Consider the following 20,922-nt stretch of genomic DNA (forward strand, 5'->3'; position numbering starts at 1 on the left):
AAGCCTCCTCAACTCTTTCCCTGCTCTTAAAGATTTGATCCATTTTCGCTTGTTGTTAACACTTGCATATGTAAATATGATGTTGGCAGATTGTTTTATTCTTGGAGATGAAATGCATGTGTGGCAGCTTAGCATTTTTTTTTTTTTACATAGCGTTACATAGCGTGACAGTTGCCGTGATATTTTCAGAATCAAAGCACCGTGTATCAGAACAGCATTCCGGCCCTAAATCTTATACCGGAACTGCGTTCCTGACAGTTCTGGCCCACTTTCACCCCTGCCTTTACCCCTTTTAAGTTGCTGAATGCTCCGGTCCAACCCCCAACACACATTTGATTGGCTGATGACTTGGATTTATTTCAAATTTCTTTATTTTCTACTATATTTATTTAGGAAAGGTTTTTGTTTGCAGCCTACGCAGACATTTTTTCTTCTTCAGATAATCATACATGAATCATAATCGAGGTAAAAAGTTGTCATATTTTGTTGAGTTTGGCTGTACTTAGGACAAAAGCAGTAGTGTTTTACCTGAACGAAGGCTCCATTTTTATTCCACCCTGACAAAGAAGTTTTTTTCAGTTATTCTGTATGTCATTTCTTTATTGCGACAGATAATGTTGAGTGGTCTTAAGACAAATCTTTAGATTTTGCATTCCTGGATAGTTTATTTACAAGTTTGTAGTTATTGTGCATGTTAATCTAATTTATGTTCAAATATTGCAATTTAAATTTGCTAATAAAATCCGCTCATTTATTCTGGAAGTTTTCAAAATGTTTCTTTAGCAGTTTTTTTAATCAAACAGGGGGGTCACTAGATGGGATATACGTGAAAGTTGGAATCAATCAATACAGTTTTTTTTTTTTTTGGCATATCAATTATTAGGTTTCTGTTCGTGGGAAATGTAGCCCCTGACCTCAGTTCAATAATCTGTTTGGTCTTATTAATGTCCCGTCCCCAGCAAAAAATGTACATGCTGTTTATGCCGTTATATTGTCCCTACCAATGTTATCTACCAATACATTGTCACAGAGTTTGGCAAAAATGCTACTTGCCTTACTTCAAGATAAAATGACTTATGTAATGTGAAAAGAATTCTCAAGTCATGAGTAACTGTCTGACACAGACAAAGACACCATCAAGAAAAAGCAAGCTACGTATTTGGACCATTGACCAAAAAATATTGACTGTAAAATCGGCACGTGTTGAGTTGTGGGGGTGCTTAAATTTTTACTTTTTTTTTTAAAGTTTGAAAAAAACTTCATCAAACTTCATGTCAACTTTTGGGTCACTTCCTGTCGATTTTGAGCCACTTCCCTCTCACTTTTTTTTTTGGGACACTTGGGACAATGTGGGACACATTTCCAGGTTACTTCCTGTTGACTTTGAGGCATTTCCTGTCAATTTTGGTTCACTTCCTTGCCACCTTCTTTCATTTCCTGTTGATTTTGGGGCATTTTTGGGTCACTTCCTGTTGAATGTGGCCCACTTCCTTGTCACTGTCTTGATTTTGGGGCATTTCCCAGTGACTTCCTGTTGATTTTGGGGCATTTCTGGATCACCTCCTGTCAATTTGGGGACATTTCTGGATCCCTGTGTTGATAACTTCCATGTCACTTCCTGTCAATTTTGGGTCACTTCCTTCTCACTTTGTTGATTTTTGGACCTTCTGAGTCACTTCCTGTTGATTTTAGGGGATTTTCCAGGTCACTTCCTGTCAATTTTGGGCCACTCCCTTGTCACTCTCTCGATTTTGTGCGTTTCCAGGATACTTCCTGTTGATTTTGGGGCATTTCCTGTCGATTTTGGGCCACTTCCTTGTCACTCTCTTGATTTTCGGGCACTTCCGGGTCACTTCCTGTCAATTTTGGGCATTTCCAAGTGGCTTCCTGTTGATTTCGGGGCATTTCCGAGTCACTTCCTGTTGATTTTGTGGCATTTCTGGGTCACCTCCTGTCAATTTGGGGGCATTTCCGGATCACTGTGTTGATAACTTCCTTGTCACTTCCTGTCAATTTTTGGCCACTTCCTTCTCACTTTGTTGATTTTTGGACATTCTGAGTCACTTCCTGTTGATTTTAGGGCATTTCCAGGTCACTTCCTGTCAATTTTGGGCCACTCCCTCAATTCCAGGATACTTCCTGTTGATTTTGGGCCACTTCCTTGTCACTCCCTTGATTTATGGGCATTTCCCTGGGCATTTCCAGGTTATTTCCTGTTGATTTCAGGGAATTTCCTGTCAATTTTGGGTGACTTCCTTGTCACATTCTATCGATTTAGGGGCATTTCCAAGTCACTTCCTGTCAATTTTGGGAAACCTCCTTGTCATTTCCGGTTGATTTGGGGTCACTTCCTTGTTACTGAGTTGATTTTGTGGCATTTCTAAGTCACCTCCTGTCGAATTGTGGGTCACTTCATGTGACAAAAGTTCTAAAAGCATATTGATGTACACTTGACATCACGTATGAATGTACACTTACACACACGTATCATATGAGAGTGAGGGAATGAATAGAGAGTATGTAGTATTCATACATTATTTTATGTACTGCATGTTTTTTCTCTTAATATTTTATTTACATGTTTCAAACTATTACGATAACATATGCATTTATAGGGTTTTATATTCACTTACTGACTTTATATACGTATCCACGCCAAAAAATGCTTTGTGGTTTATCACTTTATGCGGTTGGTTTTGGTCCCCATTAACAAAGTATTTGGTGAAAACAAGTCACGAGTCACTCCTTATGATTTATCTTGAACTAATACCACGTCGTAATATTCGACTGTTTCTCATTATTGTTAATTGTTCAACCTTTGTCTTTTTATCGTGTTAATAAGAATAAATAAATAAGTAAATAAATGCTTCCTTTGTAGGGTGCACTTGTCGAATGTTTCCGCCCGGACACTTTTGTGGAAAGGACTGTATTCAGCGCTTGTGATTGGATGAAAGCGGAAATGGCACAAAGGCTACATCGGACAGACGCCGATTTGGTGCTAGTTTAATGCTTTCCAAGACGTTTCTTCGGACTATAAATGGCCACTTTGGTGTTGGACAATGGAGCCTACACGGCTAAAATAGGATATAGTTCGGAAGAAGTCAGGTGAGTTTGAACTGCCAATGACGGTGATAGCAGAACCAGAGTTGCTTTAAAAATGTCGCCTGTTTACATTCACCACGTGATAACTTTGTCAAATGATCACTTAAAAGGGGGAAATTAAGGAAATAACACGACTATATTCCAGCCGCCAGATCGGCTTTAATATTATAAAATAACATTGGCCACTCTTTCTTCTGGGAGTTAAGGCGACGTGATGCTAATTTTCCCTAGCGCTTGAACGGCAGAAACCATTGTATTTCAGCATTAAGGCAGCGAAAAAAATGAATAGGATTTATATTTTAATCCTCATTGTATTTCATTTTCCTTGCTATGTGTGTTTAAAATACAGTTGACCTCAACTGTAGTCTTCTTTTTTAAAAACTTTTTTATTCACCTCCATGTCAAAATAATCAGGGAGTGATCAAGAATTAACCGGATGTGACCGAGAAACAACAGCCAAAATCAACATTTAAAAGAAAACTGAGCCAAATTTCCCCCAAAATCAACAGGAAGTGATCCGAAATGAACAGGAAGTGACCCAAAAAATGACCCAATTTCAACAGAAAGTGACTCAACAGGAAATAACCTAGATTTCCCCCCAAAATCAACAGGTAATACCTGAAATCAACTGGAATTGACCCAAAATAAACAGGAAGTGACCTAGATTTGCCCCAAACTCAACTACAAATGACCCGAAATGTACCCCACATCAACAGTAAGTGAGCCAATATCAACAGAAATGAACAGCGGCCCTGATTTGCCCCAAATATAACAGGAAGGAACTCAAGAGTGCCCCCAAATCAACAGGAATTGGTCCAAAATCAACAGAAATGAATAGCATCCCTGATTTGCCCCAAAATTTAACATGAAGTGATCCAATTTGTTAAAAGTGGGGGGGATCATTATTCCCTGCCATCACTCCCGCTTTAAACGGGTTGTACGTCTACTCTTGACAAACTCATTTCAATTCCCAGTAAAGTATCATTTGACCATATACTTCATAATGTATTGTAAAAAACACCTTGCAGTTAGTGTTTATTTTACGTAAATATGTCACAGTACAATGCTAGTCTGTCAGTGAATCTAGCTAGCGGCCACCTGAAGTAAACAGAGGTTTTCCGGTGAAAATTCTTGTGAATAAACGCTTAAATCCCCAAATTCTTCACAGATATGGACGTAAAACATTCTCTATTCTTGTTTTAAAAGCCAAAAAAACGTGCAATTAGCGTTTATTTCGCATAAATATTGCGAACAACGATGCCAATGCCGTAGCGGCTAATTTCTCACATTGATTTTTTTTCAAAATGCGTGCATTGTACAAAAAATATAATAATGACCTTGAATCCTGGAACAAATCACTCCTGAGACAATCCATCCTGTTTCAATCCAACTTGAATGCGGGGCGCAGTGCATGACCAATCTGAGTCGTCAATACATAATGAAGTCTATGGATTGGACGCCGAGCAATCTGTTGGCTTTCACCGTATCTTTCTTCCTTTCAGCGTCATTCCCAACTGTCAATTTCGCTCCAAGACCTCCCGGATGAAAACGTTCACGGCCAACCAACTGGACGAGATCAAAGACCCGTCTGCGCTCTTCTACATCCTGCCCTTCCAGAAGGTGAACCCTAGTCCAGAAACATCTCCAATGCTCACAAATGTTCAAAGTTGGAATGACGGAAATCCGTCAGCAGGGGATGTTAAATGCATGAGGGAATAGGAGTCATCTCACAAGCATTTGCAAAAACGGCAAACAAACAAAACACTTAACCAAAAAATGCACACAAAAAAAAAAATAGAAAAACTGAATAACTGATAAAGAACATAAAAAAAGCAACAAAAAAATGACAAAACGTGAAAAACACAGCAACTGCAACCCACCCCATAACTTGCAAAACTGCAAAAACAAAAAAGGAAAAACTGCAAAAAAACAAAAAAACCATAATCTGCCCCTGCAAAGAAACTGGCAGAACTGCAAAAAACAAAAAATCCAGAAACCTCCAAAACTGGCAAAACTGTTAAAAATGGCAACAACAGCAAGCGCAAAACTGGCAAATGTGTGAAAAACACAATATCTGCAACGCCCACTCCCAAAGAAATTCGCAACACAAAAACAACAACAATTAAAAAAACAAAATTGGCAAAAAAAAAAACAAAAAAAAAACTATAAAAAGAACATAAACCGCAACGAACCCCCCATGCAAAAACTGCCACAACTGCAAATAACGCAAACATCCCCTAAACTGGCAAAACCACAAAACCAACAACCCCCAAAAAATTAATTGGAAAAACCCGCAAAAAAACAACTGCCAACCATTTCCCCCCAAACTGCACTACAGAGAAATCCAGAGAAATTGATAACTTATTGACGTGCAAATATGAAGCCTCCTCACCAAAAAATAAACTGGCAAACTGAAAAATACAAACACAAAAACCGCAACCCCTCCACAAAAAACAAACAAAAACCCTCAAACTGCCCAAAAATGAAAAAAAAAATATGTGGGAAATGCACAAAACTGCACTTGAAGCTTAAAAACCTACAAAAACAGCAAAAAAAACACAAAAACTAATAACTGCAGAAAATTGCAAAACTGTGAATTTAATATTAAATATGTGGAAAATGCACTGTCAGAACTGCAAAAAAAAAAAAAACACAAAATCCGCAAACCGCCAAAACTGGCAAAACTTAAAAAAATAATTTAAAAAAAGCGGCGGCAACAAAAAAAATGGCAAAACTGCAAAAAAGCCACAAACTAGCAAAACCAAAAGCAACGACAAGAAGTAAAAAAAAAAAAAAAAAAAAAAAAAAAAAAAGGCAAAATTGCAACAAGAAAACAAACTGCAAAAAACATGGCAAAACTGCAAAAATACAAAGAACAGCAACAAAAAACAAAATTCGCAAAACTGAAAAACTGCAACATAAAAAACTGCACCAAAAAAAAATTCACCCCCCCCCACAAAAAAACTGTCAGAACTGTAAAAAACATAAAATCCCCAAACACCAGTTCCCCAAACACCGCCAAAACTGGCAAAACTAAAAAAAAGAAAAAAGGCAACTACAACAAAAAAATGGCAAAACTGCAAAAAAACACAATAACAGCAACCCCCTCCAAGAAACTGGCAAAACAAAACCCAAAAACGGCAGCAAAAAAATAAAATAAAAAAAGATAGCAAAATTGCAAAAAAAAACTGCAAAAAACACACATTTCCTAAACGGAAAAACTGAAAAACTGCAACAAAAAAAAACACAAAAGCTGCAAAAAAGATCTGGCAAAAAACACAAAACAATAACTCTGGGGGGAGGGAGGGGGCAAACTTTCTCAAAATAATCTCCAGAAATCGATAACTTATTTGACATTTTAGTTTTAGTCCTACTTGGTCCTCCTACTTGACATGGATTGGACGTCTAGTGCTGTCAATGGCAGCCAATGAGTTAACAACTACACCTCAACAATATTATTATTTTTTTCCACTTTAATTTCAGGGTTACCTGGTGAACTGGGACGTCCAGAGAAAAGTTTGGGACCACCTGTTCGGAAAAGAAATGTTCAAAGTGGACTTTTCCGACACGGGCGTGGTCATCAGCGAGCCCTACTTCAACTTCACTTCCATCCAGGAGTCCATGAACGAGATCCTGTTCGAGGAGTACCGCTTCCAGTCGGCGCTCAGGATCAACGGTGAGCGTCCCGGCGTCCGTTTGCCCGACCGTCCGCCCTCTCATTGTTCTCGTGTCTCAGCGGGATCACTGAGCGCTCGCCGATACTTCCGCGCCCAGCCGTACCAGCTGTGCTGCCTGGTGGTGGACAGCGGCTTCTCCTTCACGCACATCGCCCCCTACTGCCGCGGCAGCAGAATGAAGGACGCCGTCCGCAGGTCGGCCATCTCGGCGGAAGTTGAAATAGTCGGCCGGTGACGTTGTCCTTTTTAGGATCAGCGTAGGAGGGAAGCTGCTGACCAATCACCTCAAAGAAATCATCTCCTATCGGTAAGACCGTCTCGTCCCAATCCGCTCTTCAGGAAATGGGTGCGAATTTGAATTTAGAACACTGATATTTTTTAGTTTTTTGTAGCATTCAAATTTAGCCGCAATAAAAGTCAGTCACACCAAAACGGCAACAAAAAAATCAAGATTGGCAAAAACACAAAAAAATGCAGCCCCCAGCAAAAAATAAACTGGCAAAACTGAAAAAAAAATCCACACTCAAAAACATCAACCACCTCCACAAAAAACTGGCAGAAATATAAAAAACACAAAAACTGCAAACCTCCCCAAAAACAGCACAAAAAAAGAATTGCAAAAAAAAAAAAAACAGTAACCCTAACCAAAAAAATTAACTGACAAAACTGCAAAAAAGAAAAAAAAACTGCACCCTCTCCACAAGAGAAATGTCAGCACTACAAAAAAAAAACACAAAAACCGCAACAATAACAACCAAAAACAAAATTGGAAATATCATGCAAAACTGCAACAAAAAAAACACAAACCCTCAACCACCTCTACAAATATCTGGTAGAATTGCAGAAGTCCAAAAACTGAAACTGAAATATAACAGCACCCCCAAAACACCTAAAAAAAAAACCATAAAAAAAATAAAATTGGCAAAACCATGCAAAACTGAAAAAAACTCAATTGCCCCACAAAAAAACTGGCAGAACTGCAGAAAAAACAAAAACCACAAACACCTCCAAACCTGCAAAAAAACACAAAAGCAATCCTCCCCCAAAATGGCAAAAAAAAACCCACAAAAACAGCAACGCCCCTGCAAAAAAAAACTGGTATAATTGCAAAAAACGAAAAAGACTAACCTTCGCAAAACTGCAAAAAAAAAAAAAACAGCAAAAAAAATAGAATTACCAAAACTGGGGGGAAAAACGGAAACCTCAACGCATTGGAAAAAACAAACTGAAAAAAACGCAACCCCTCTCGCCAAAAAAATTATCTAGCAAAACTACAAAAAAAAACTAACCCCACCACAAAAAGAGGCAGAACTGCTAAAAACACAAACCCCCTCAAAACTGGCAAAACTGCAAAGAACAGCAACAAAAGAAACAAACTTGTCAAAACCATCCAAAACTGCAAAAAAACAAAAACCTCAACCTCTTGTTCCACAGAAAAAAACGGCAAAAACAGAAACAAAGGAAATCCCAAAATTGGCATAACCCCACCTAAACAGGCAAAAACACAAAAATGCCCAAAAAAAACTTCAAAACTGTAAAAACACAAAAACTGCAACCCCGCCTGTGAATAAACTGGTAAAACTGCAAAAAAAAAAACAAAACACCAAAGTTTGCAATACAATGAATACCTGCAAAAACATACAGTGCTGCTCGAAAGTTTGTGAACCCCACAGCGATGGTCAGATTTTTTGTAAAAAAAACTAAAATAACCTTATTAAATGTTAAGTTATACCCAAATCCACAATACTGACATTCCAAATAATGGACTGAAACAAAAGAAATAGTTATATTGTCATTCTTTATTTAACAAAAGTGGTTGATTTAAGAAAAACTCAGATATCATGTGTGCAAAAGTATGTGAACCCCTTCAGTTAATAGGATATTGCGCCTCCTTTTGCAGAGATTACCTCAACCAAACGGTTTCTGTAGTGACTAATCAGCCTCTCACATCTACTTTGGGGGATTTTTGCCCATTCTTCCTTGCAGAACGCAGTCAGTTGAGAGAGGTTTGATGGGCGTCTGGCATGAACTGCTCGCTTCAGGTCCCGCCACAGCATTTCAATGGGATTTAGGTCAGGACTTTGACTGGGCCAGTCCAGAACACGAATCTTCTTCTTTTTCAGCCATTCCTTGGTTGTATTGCTGGAATGCTTTGGATCATTATCATGTTGCATGATCCACCTTCTGCCAAGCTTTAACTTCAAAACAGATGGCGTCAGGTTATGTTCTAGGATTTGACAATATTCCTCAGAATTCATGATTCCCTGGACTATGTGGAGTTGTCCAGGTCCTGAGGATGAAAAGCAAGCCCAGATCTTGACATTCCCACCTCCATGCTTCACTGTTGGGAGAAGGTTCTTTTGGTGGTATGCAGTGTTGACTTTTCGCCAGACATGGCGGTTTTGGTTGTGACCAAACAGCTCAATTTTGCACCTACATCAGTTGATGAAAACTCTTTTTAATTTAGTCTCGACAACACAACTGTTAAAAAAACAAAAAAAAAACTACTGAATTGATTGATTAGGAAATCAGGTTGAAATAATAGAAAATTCCAAAATGTTGAGGGGGTTCACAAACTTTTGAGCAGCACTGTAACTATCACACCCCCAAAACACCAAAAATAACCCTGAAAAAAAATCCCCCAAAATGGATGATTTCGTTGAAATTGTAGCTGTTATAGGGCACTCGTTGCCTGCCATTTTGCTTCCACCTTTGAAAGAGTGTAAATACGGCGTTTGCAGGCAGCTGCACGTGATGGACGAGACTCACGTCATCAACCAGGTGAAGGAGGACGTGTGCTTCGTGTCTCAGGACTTCTACAAAGACATGACCTTGGCGCAGTAAGCCCCGCCCTGTAAAATCGGCTGAGCGGCCGGCGCTCTCGCTCGCCTCAAGCCGCCCCGTACGTCTTCCAGGCTGAAAGGTCGGGAAAACACGGTGATGAGGGACTACGTCCTGCCGGATTTCGGCGCCATCAAGAAAGGCTTCTGCAAGGTGGGCTCTCCGTCCGTCCATCCGTCCTTTTCCGTGCCATTCTCGATCGACGCTCGCCTCCCGTCCCGCAGCCGGCCGACCAGGTGGTGCTGAGCGGCAAGTACAAGACGGGCGAGCAGATCCTCCGGTTGGCCAACGAGCGCTTCGCCGTTCCCGAGATGCTCTTCCACCCTTCCGACATCGGCATCCGGGAGATGGGCCTTCCCGAGGCCGTCGTCCATTCCGTCAGCTCGCTCTCTGAAGGTCTGTACCTGACTGCCTATTATAGATGTCCGATCCACTTGAAGCAGGAGGGTTGGTGACAAATGAACTAACCTCACACTTCAAATGGATGAAACATCTACTTGTGGTAAACCCGTTTCAAGTGACAGCAGAAGCATGAAAACTGTTTATCACCCCTACCAATATGGCCGCCATGAGGCCACGTTCGCATCAAAGTCAATGCTTTGCCATTCAAATTAGCATTAAAGCATCTGCTATTTACTCAGTGCTCGGTGCTAGATGTCCAATCCATTTGGAGTGGTAGGGTTGGCAGCGAACGATAAACTTTTGTTTGCTGCCAGCCCTCCTACTCCAAATGGATTGGACATCGACTACTTTGTTTAAAATGACTGCAGAAGCATCAGAAGACCATTCGCTGCCCATACCAAAATGGCCGCCATGAGTCCTAGTTCCCATCAAAGTCAACGCGTTGACAGTCGCATCAATTCATAACTAGTTTATTTCTAATAACTCAGTGTTGGCGCTAAATGTCCAATCCATTTGAAGCGGAAAAAAATCAACACATGGTGCTTGCCCTCCTGCTTCAAATAGATTGGACATCTACTAGAGATAACGTTGTTTCAAATGACTAAAGATATGTGACAAGATCATTCATCGCCCCTACCAAGATGGCCACCGTGAGGCCACGTTCCCATCAAAGTCAATGTGTTGACATTCAAATCAAGCCATCACCAGCTTATTTCTCAATGTCAATGCTCTGGTCCAATCCATTTCAAGCGGGACGGCTGGCAGTAGATGAACAAACGTTGCCACAGATGCCGCCTTCCCGCTTCAAATGAATAGGTCACCTACGAGTGATGGACTCGTTTCAATTGACGGCAGAAACATGAAAAGACCCTTCATTGCCCCTACCAACATGGCCGCCCGTTCCCATTGAAGCCAATGTATTGACATTCAAATCAAGTAAGAGCTAGCTTTATTAGTTTTGGTTTTTTTTTTTCTTTCTTTTGACATTTCTTCAGACATGCAGCCTCACATGTACGGTAACATCGTCCTGACCGGCGGCAACGTTTTGTTTCCGGGCTTCAGAGAGCGACTGGAAGCCGAACTCCGCTCGTTGGTTCCCTCTCATATTCCCGTCAAGGTCACGCTGCCCGAAAAGTGAGTGGTTCCCCGCCCCCCTCGAAACTCTCCCCACGTCTGCCTTCGGTCTACCGTTTATCACGTGCGCTAACGTGTTTAAAACTTTGTCCATTGAGTGAGAGTTCCTTTTACAGATGTATATTGGTATAAGAGAACATGTCTATTTTCCACAGCGTTAGCATTGTTACATTGAAGCTAATGGCCAAAGACCATGTATGCTAACCACTTTAGCCTGCAATGGCAGTCTTCTTTTTATTGGTATAAGATAACACATCTATTTTCAAACTGCGTTAGCATTGCTACATTGACGCTAATGGCCAAAGACAATATATGCTAACTAGAGGTGGGAATCTTGGGGCGCCTAACGATTCGATTAAGATTATGATTCAGAGGCTTTGATTTGGTTGTAAATCGATTATTGACTGAGGTGACTTCCTGTTGATATGGGGTCGCTTACTATTCATGCTTGAGTCACTTGCTTTTCAAAAATCAACAGGAAATGACATGAAATGCCCCAAAATTAACTGTATTGTTCATTTTGAGGCACTTCAGGTCATTTCCTGTTGATTTTGGGGCATTTCTAGGTCACTTCCTATCAATATTTGATCACTTACAGGTCACTTTCTGTACATGGGGCATTTCTAGGTCACTTCCTATCAATATTTGATCACTTACAGGTCACTTTCTGTACAGTAACCCAAAATCAACTGGAAGTGACTCTGAAATGTTGGAATTTGACCTTTTAGCCAGATTGCCGGAACCAAGCCAGCCCAACCACCGGAACCGCACTAGCGCAAGTCAAATGACCCGAGCCGGCAGGTCCCAACAACCAGGCCAAAAAGCAGAACTCTGCGCCTCCTTTTGTGGAGTGGGTGCAGATTTTTTTTTTTTTGCAGTTATGCCATTGGGTAGGTTTGCGGTTTTTGGGGTTTTTTGTATTTCTGCCAGTTTTTTTGTGGAGGTGGCTAAGGTTTTTTTTTTTTTTTTTTTTCAGTTTTGCTGGTTTATTTTTTGCTGGTGGGGGGTGCGATTTTTGTGGATTTGCAAATCTTGTTTGTTTTTTTGCTGTTTTGGTGTGACTGAATTTTACTGCGGCTAAATTTGAATGCTACAAAAACCAAAAAAATATCAGTGTTATAAATTCAAATTTGTCAAATTGTGTTTCGAAGCCTTTTTCTAGCTTTTAAAACGGATCTGGTACAAGGGGTTAAAACTAAGGTGAACGCACGGAGTTTGGCTTTTTGGCTGGGTTTTCGGAGTCCCGTCGGCCTGGGTCGTTGGAATTGCGCAAGTGCTGTTCTGGCGGTTGAGCTGGTGTGATTCCGGAAATCTGGCTCAAAGGACCAATTCCAACATTCCAGAGTCACTTCCTGTTGATTTTGGGTTACTGTACAGAAAGTGACATGTAAATGCTCAAAAATCAACAGGAAGTGACCTACAAATGCCCCAAAATCAGGAGGAAGTGACCTGAAATGCCTAAGAATGAGCAATACAGTTAATTTTTGGGCATTTCACGTCATTTCCTCTTGATGTTTGGTCATTTCCTGTTGATTTTGGGGCATTTCCAGCTCACTTCCTGTTGATTTTGGGTTACTTCCTGTTAACTTTTGGGGCTGTGTCTATTTGTCCCCAAAAACCTGCTATCAAGCACTAATAGTTTGAAGTAAGCGAACAGTAAGTACAAAAGAAAGAAAACTGAGCAAAACTAAGCCCCGCCCTGTCTTCCCGCTAGTTTTGCATGTGTTTTTAGTGATGCACAACTGTTTTTTTTTTTTTTTTTTTTAATTTGCCAGTCCCATCACGTACGCGTGGGAAGGAGGGAAGCTGCTCGCCAACGATCCCGACTACGAGGAAATGGTGGTCACGCGCGACGACTACGAAGAAAACGGACATTTTGTCTGCGAGGAGAAGTTTGACATCTGAGTCGTCGTTTTGCGAGTGCACCACCACGCGCAAAAAAAAGAACTTTGAACATTTTGGTGACGCAACGTCATCGTGTTGCTGACCTGTTTTTGGAAAATTTGGTCAATTTTGTACATGAGAAAATATGGCGCCTAGCAAATAAACAAAGGTAGCCATTTTGAGGCATTTACAAGTCCTGGCCAGATGATTTTCGGTCATTCCAGGGTCACTTCCAGTTCATTTTAGGGCAATCCGAGTCACTTCCTGTAAATTTTGGGTCATTTCCTGTTCATTTTAAGGCATTCCAGGCTCAGTTCCTGCTGATGTTTGGGTAACTTTCTGTTGAATTTGGGACCTTTCCAGATCACTTCCTGCTAACGTTGAGGGCATTCCAAGGACACTTCCTGCTGATTTTGGGTCATTATAGGGTCACTTCCTGTTCATTTTTGGTGACTTTTAAATCCTATACATTTTGGATCACTTCCTGTTCATTTTAGGGCATTCCAAGGTCACTTCCTGTACATTTTGGGGCATTCCAGGGTCACTTCCTCTGCACTTTGGATCACTTCCTGTTCATTTTAGGACATTTCAAGGTCACTTCCTGTTTATTTGGGGGCATTTCCAGGTCACTTCCAATACATTTTGGGTCACTTCCAGTTCATTTTAAGGCATTCCAGGCTCTGTTCCTGTTGATTTTGGGGCATTCCAAGGTCACTTCCTGTTGATTTTGGAGCAATCTAAGGACGTTTTTTTTTTTGGGGGGGGGTCAAAAGTCATGACAATTTTTCTATCCCATCTAGCCTCTCCCTCTACTCCAAGGTACTTATTTGGTCTAACTTGTTAAATCTCTACAAAAGTACCTATATGACAGAAGTACCTGTATGAATGAATACATGACTAATAACTCCCATACACTGCTAGCTAAAAGTATTGGCACCCTTTGAAAAATCATGTGATGCTTCTCTAATTTGTGTCATTAACAGCACCTGTTACTTACATGTGGCACATAATAGGTGGTGGCCATCACTAAATTACGCTTGCAGCCAGTTAAAATGGATTAAAGTTGACTTAACCTGTGTCCTTGTGTGTACCACATTGGGCATGGAGAAAAGAAAGGAGACCAAAGAACTGTCCTAGGACTTGAGAAGCAAAAATTGTGGGGAAGCATGGGCAATCTCAAGGCTACAAGTCCATCTCCAAAGACCTGAATGTTACTGTGTCTACCGTGCGCAGTGTCATCATTAAGTGTAAAGCCCATGGCACTGTGGCTAATCTACCTAGATGTGGACAGAAAAGAAAAATTGACGAGAGATTGTGCGGATGGTGGATAAAAAACCTCGACTAACATCCAAACAAGTTCAAGCTGTCCTGCAGTCCGAGGGTACAACAGTGTCAACCCTTACTACTCGTCTGCGTCTGAATGAAAAGGGACTCTACCCAGGAAGAACCCACTAGTGACCCAGAGCCAGGCTGGAGTTAACCAAAACTTACCTGAGAAAGCCAAAAACGTTTTGGAAACAGAGTTTGCAGGGAAAAAACGAGGCCTTCAAAGAAAAGAAGACTGTCCCCACAGTCAAACATGATGGAAGTTCCCTGCTGTTTTGGGGTTGCTTTGCTCCCTCTGGCACTGGACTGCTTCATCGTGTGCATCGCATTATGAAGTCTGAAGACAAATTTTTCAGTATACTGTAGAGCCCAGTGTGAGAAAGCTGGGTCTCCCTCAGAGGTCATGGGTGTTCCAGCAGGACAATGACCCAAAACACGCTAGAAAATGGTTTGAGAGAAAGCACTGGAGACTTCTAAAGTGGCCAGACCTGAATCCCATAGAACACCTGTGGAGAGATCTGAAAATGGCAGACCTGGCGCAGTTGGCCAAAGAAGAAAGGTCTAAAATTTCAGCAGAAACTCATGGATAGATACTGGAAGCAGTTGTTGCCAGTTATTTTGTCTAAAGCTTGTGCTACCAAATATTAGCCTGAGGGTGCCAATACTGTTGTCTGGCCCACTTTTGGACTTTTGTGTAAAATGATCATTTTTCATTCTCTTATGTGTTTCTTCATTACAAGCACAATACAGTAAATGAATATATTACTACCAAAGCTTTTGTAATTGCACTCATTTTCTGGGAGAAATGGATGAATCCTAACCCTAATCTGACAGAATTGCAGGAATGCTAATACTTTTGGCCAGCACTGTATGCATGACGTAGCCTTTTATTCTCAGTCAAAGCAATCATGCATTCACATTCTGATTTGTTTGAACATGCACCATTTGGTGTCATAAAAGCAAGTTATCTTAGTCCTTTGAAGAGCACAAAGGTGTATCATGATCCCCCCTTAGTCAACTCAAAAAATATCCGCGATCTCCAAAGTTCCATGGCCATAGGTGAGGGTAGGAACGTACATTGACCGGTAAATCGAGAGCCTTACCTTCTGGCTCAGCTCCCTCTTCACCACAACAGACTGGTTAAGCGCCCGCAACACTGCGGACACCGCCTCAATCCGCCTGTCAATCTCACGCTCCGACCTACCCTCACTTGTGAACAAGATCCTGAGATACTTAAACTCCTCCACATGGGGCAGGAACTCACCCCTGATCTGGAGCGAGCAATCCACCCTTTTCCGACTAAGAACCATGGCCTCAGACTTGGAGGTGCTGATTCTCATCCCAGCCGCTTCACACTCGGCTGTGAACTGTCCCATCGAGAGCTGGAGGTCGCCAGAAGGACCACATCATCTGCAAAAAGCAAAGATGAGATCCTCCCGCCACCCAACTCGACCCCCTCCACCACCCGGCTGCGCCTAGAAATTCTGTCCATGAAAGTCACAAACAGAACCCCCCCTAGCAGAGGTCCATCCACCCCATACTCTAGGAATACCCCCCACAGGGTCCCCCATAAGCCTTCTCCAAAACCACAAAACACATTTGGACTGGAATGGCAAACTCCCATGCCCCCTCAAGCACCCTCGCGAGGGTAAAGAGCTGGTCCGTGGTTCCCCGGCCAGGACGAAAACCACATTGTTCCTCCTCGATCTGAGGTTCAACTATCTAACGGACCCTCCTTTCCAGTACCCTGGCGTAGACTTTCCTGGGGAGGCTGAGGAGTGTGATCCCTCGATAGTTGGAACACACCCTATGGTCCCCTTTCTTAAAAATTGGGACCACCACCCCGGTTTGCCATTCCAAAGGCACTGGCCCCGATGACCACGCAACCAAGACAGCCCTGCAACATCCAAAGCCTTGAGGTACCCAGGGCGGACATCATCAATCCCCAGAGCTCCGCCACCGCGGAGTAATTTCACTACCTCGGCGACTTCTGCCCCAGTGATTGACCCGACCAACCCCGGGTCCCACGCCTCTTTTACCTCCATGATATGTGTGTTGGTGGGATTAAGGAGGTCCTCAAAAAAAAAATTATATGCGCTTTCAATGAACTTTGCTATGAATTTCTCACAGGGCTATTTTAAACTTGGATATAAATATCAGCCTTTGAACTTGAATATGATGGAGTTTCTTTCCATAGGAGTGCACTTCCACAAAGATGTTTATTGTTCAAAAGCTCACGGAGAAAACATTTACACATATTTGTTTGCCTATGTTTTACAGTGTCTTATACTGCAGGCATTTATTGAATTGCATCCTTTGTTTTAGGAAGTATTTCTACAAGTTTGCTATGTGCGCTTGGCTTCCCCTAGTGGTGACTTACTGGAAGCAGCAGGCAAAAAGAACATTACTTTAGTTGGAAAGGAATCCTTGAAGTGTACAGACGCTATACACCTCCTCTGCACTACACATCGTCGGGAATCTTTGATAAAACAAAATCTGTAAGTTTTTACATTTTAACAGAGGCTCTGTTATCATTTCGGTGTGTTTATTCTGTTACTATGTTGTCATTATGTGAACCGAAGCAACACGTTTTTGTGCTAAGCTAAATCAGCCACTTCATATGATTTGCTAATAACGAGGATAGTCTTCATGTCGCTTCTTCTTCGTGGTTGTTTGGCAGCTATTTTTTCTCAGTCGGCAGTGAGGGCATCGAAACTTGGAATCCAAATTTAAAAATTCAAACGGTTCCGGGAGAACCGAAGTTTTAGTCCCGGAATTCATTGATGCTCGATGTCCAACCCTAATCCCAACAACCCTCCACTCCAAATGGATTGGACGTCTACTGCTTTGTTTCAAATAACGGCGGAAGCATAAAAAGACCGTTCATCGCCCTCATCAAAATGGCCGCTGTGAGTGCTAGTTCCCATCAAAGTCAATGTGTTGACAGTCGAATCAAATCATAACTAGCTTTTTTCTCATCACTCAGTGTTGATGTCCAATCCATTTGAAGTGGGATGGGTGGCAAAAAAAAAAGTTTGGAGGTCACTTTCTGTTGATTTGGAGGCATTTCCTCTTGATATTGGGTCACTTTCTTTATATATGAGGATGTTTCAAAGTCACTTCCTGTTGATTTGGGTACATTGCTGTAGATTTTTTTTCGTCCAATTTTCTTTAGGGTCAACAATTTTTTTTCCATTTTTTTTTTTTTTTTAGTTACCTTTTTTTTTTTTTTTTTAAATCAAATTTATCGGGTGTCCATTTTTGGGGGAGGGGGGGTCGGGGGATGCATTTCTTTTGAAATTTTGTAAGTTTGTTGCTTCATATTTTTAGTGTCATTTTTGTTTTTCTCATCCATTTTTTGTTATATTTTGAGATCAAATTTCTTTGTTGTCCAATTTTTGGGGCTACATTTTTGGGAGTCATTTTGTCACTTTCTTGCTTCAAAATTTTTGTTCCTTTTTTTTTTTTAAATTTTTAAATGGCCAATTTTTTAGTTGTCATTTGTTTTTTTGTCAAATCGCAGTAGGTGGAAGCCAAACGATTGGATGTCTATCCTTGTCAATGGCACTGAAATGCATCACTATTTTAAATGATGCAGTCAATTGACTGACATTTTTGAAGAACCAAGCCATTTAAACATTTCTAGCTTTTTCAACTGACTGAGCCCAAGGTGTTCCCAGGCCATCCGAGAGACAGTCTCTCCAGCATGTCGAGGGTCGTCACCGGGGTCTCCGGCCAGTGGGAAATGCCCCAAACACCCCTCTGGGGAGACGTCCGGGAGGCATCCGAACCAGATGCCCATGCCACCTCAGCTGGCTCCTCTCAACGTGGAGGATGACCGAGCTTCTCACCCTATCTCTAAGGGAGAACCTGGACAGCCTGCCGAGGAAACTCATTTTGGCCGCTGGTATCCGGGATCTTGTTCTTGTTTTGGTCACGACCCACAGCTCATGACCATAGGTGGGTCATGAGGGTGGGAACGTAGATCGACTGGTAAATCGAGAGCTTCACCTTTTGGCTCAGCGCCTTCTTCACCACTACGAACCGGTGCAGAGTCCGCATTACTGCAGACGCTGCACCGATCCGCCTATCGATCTCCCTCCTACCCCTACTAGTGAACAAGACCTCAAGATATTACAACTCCTCCACTTGGGGCGGGATCTCATCCCGACCCGGAGGGGGCATGCCACCCTTTTCCGACTGAGGACCAGGGTCTCAGATTTGGAGGTGCTGATCTTTATCCCGACCGCTTCACACTCGACTGCGAACCGCTCCGGTGAGAGTTGGAGGTCACGGCTTGATGAAGGCAACAGCACCACATCATCTGCAAAAATCAGAGTAGCTATGCTAAGGTGACCAAACTGGACCCCCTCAACGCTTCGGGTGCACCTAGAAATTCTGTCCAAAAAAGTTATGAACAGAATCAATGGCAAAGGGCAGCCTTGGCGGAGTCCAACCCTCACCGGAAACGAATTTGACTTACTGCCAGTAATGGGGACCAACCTCCGACACCGGTCGTACAGGGATCGAACAGCCCTTACACCATGGGCCTCGGTACCCCATACTTCGGGAGCACCTTCCAAAGGACTCACCGAGGCACACGGTCAAACGCCTTCTCCAGATCCACAAAACACATGTAGACCGGTTGGTCAAACTCCAATGCACCCTCGAGGACCCTGCCGAGGGTGTAGAGCCGGTCTGCTGTTCCACGGCCGGGACGAAAACCACACTGCTTTTCCTGAATCCGAGATTGACCCTCCTCTCCAGCACCTCTGAATTAACTTTACCGGGGAGGCTGAGGAGTGTGATCCCTCTATAATTGGAACACACCCTCCGATCCTTCTCCTTAAAAAGGGGACCACCACCCCAGGTCTACCAATCCAATGTCCCCGATGTCCACGCAATGTTGTAGAGGTGCGTCAGCCCCGACAGCCCCACAACGTCCAGAGCCTTTAGGAACTCCGGGCGGATCCCAACGCCCCCCGGGGCCTTGCCACCGAGGAGCTTTCCAACCACTTCAGTGGCGGAGAGCCCACCTCGGAGTCCCCGGACTCCTCAAAGGAAGGCGTGTCGGTGGAATGAAGGAGTTCTTTGTTATTACAGGCATGAAAATCACTCAGCTTTCGGCGAAATTTGCCGTTTTGAAGTCAAAAAGGGTGACCTATAGTGGGGCAAATAAGTATTTAGTCAACCACTAATTGTGCGACTAATTTATTTGCAAATCATGGTGGAAAATAAGTATTTGGTCAAAACCAAAAGTTCATCTCAATATTTTGTTATGTACCCTTTGTTGGCAATAACGGAGGCCAAACGTTTTCTGTAACTCTTCACAAGCTTTTCACACACTGTTGCTGGTATTTTGGCCCATTCCTCCATGCAGATCTCCTCTAGAGCAGTGATGTTTTGGGGCTGTGGTTGAGCAACACGGACTTTCAACTCCCTCCACAGATTTTCTATGGGGTTGAGATCTGGAGACTGGCTAGGCCACTCCGGGACCTTGAAATGCTTCTTACGAAGCCACTCCTTTGTTGCCCCGGCTGTGTGTTTGGGATCATTGTCATGCTGAAAGACCCAGCCACGTTTCATCTTCAATGCCCTTGCTGATGGAAGGAGATTTTCACTCCAAATCTCTTGGTACATGGCCCCATTCATTCTTTCCTTTGGACAGATCAGTCGTCCTGGTCCCTTTGCAGAAAAACAGCCCCAAAGCATGATGCTTCACAGTGGATATGGTGTTCTTTGGCTGCAATTCAGTATTCTTTCTCCTCCAAACATGACAACCTGTGTTTCTACCAAAAAGTTCTATTTTGGTTTCGTCTGACCATAACACATTCTCCCAGTCCTCTTCTGGATGATCCAAATGCTCTTTAGCGAACCGCAGACGGGCCCGGACGTGTACTGGTTTCTGCAGGGGGACACATCTGGCCGTGCAGGATTTGAGTCCCTGGTGGCGCATTGTGTTACTGATAGTAGCCTTTGTTACTGTGGTCCCAACTCTCTGTAAGTCATTCACTAGGTCCCCCCGTGTGGTTCTGGGATTTTTGCTCACCTTTCTTGTTATCATTTTGACGCCACTGGGTGATCTCTTGCACGGAGCCCCAGATCGCGGGAGATATCAGTGGTCTTGTATGTCTTCCATTTTCTAATAATTGCTCCCACAATTGATTTCTTAACACCAAGCGTTTTCCCTATTGAAGATTCAGTCTTCCCAGCCTGCTGCAGGTCTTCAATTTTGTCTCTGGTGTCCTTCGACAGCTCCTTGGTCTTGGCCATAGTGGAGTTTGGAGTGTGACTGACTGAGGTTGTGGACAGGTGTCTTTTATACCGATAATGAGTTAAAACAGGTGCCATGAATACAGGTAATAATAATGCTAGATATTTTTTTTTAGAATTGTTTTGAATAATGTTGGAAAGGCGAAGTCAGTGTTCTGAATCTGTTTGCATTCCATTCTTTTGCACTAGTAAATGCTATCAGCTAAGCATGCGCAATATATCTTTTGAACATCGCAATGTGTGCATGCGCAATAGCCACATCGCAGGATGTGCAATTCTTTTT

The 20,922-nt window shown here is 42.5% G+C and overlaps 1 protein-coding gene across 9 annotated transcripts in view; it reads left to right on the forward strand.

Moving 5' to 3' along the window:
• The first annotated feature begins 2,884 nt into the window (after positions 1-2,884).
• The window catches only part of actr6 (actin related protein 6), a 29,964-nt gene continuing 11,926 nt past the window's right edge, over positions 2,885-20,922 (forward strand). For 7 of the 9 annotated variants that reach the window (XM_057835630.1, XM_057835632.1, XM_057835629.1 and 4 more), the window contains exon 1: positions 13,081-16,864. Coding sequence is in view for 1 of the 9 variants with exons in the window: in XM_057835633.1 (XP_057691616.1) it covers positions 3,038-3,105; positions 4,605-4,722; positions 6,586-6,778; positions 6,839-6,974; positions 7,030-7,086; positions 9,521-9,619; positions 9,695-9,773; positions 9,845-10,016; positions 11,018-11,156; positions 12,932-13,061 (1,191 nt within the window). In the remaining 8 variants the exon portion in view is untranslated. Of the gene's footprint in view, positions 3,106-4,604; positions 4,723-6,585; positions 6,779-6,838; positions 6,975-7,029; positions 7,087-9,520; positions 9,620-9,694; positions 9,774-9,844; positions 10,017-11,017; positions 11,157-12,931; positions 16,865-16,907; positions 17,276-20,922 lie in introns of those variants that run through there. The other 2 variants (XM_057835633.1, XM_057835631.1) reach the window with 2 other exon arrangements.

This window comes from Corythoichthys intestinalis, chromosome 5, assembly GCF_030265065.1.
Source record: "Corythoichthys intestinalis isolate RoL2023-P3 chromosome 5, ASM3026506v1, whole genome shotgun sequence".
Classification (NCBI taxonomy): domain Eukaryota; kingdom Metazoa; phylum Chordata; class Actinopteri; order Syngnathiformes; family Syngnathidae; genus Corythoichthys; species Corythoichthys intestinalis.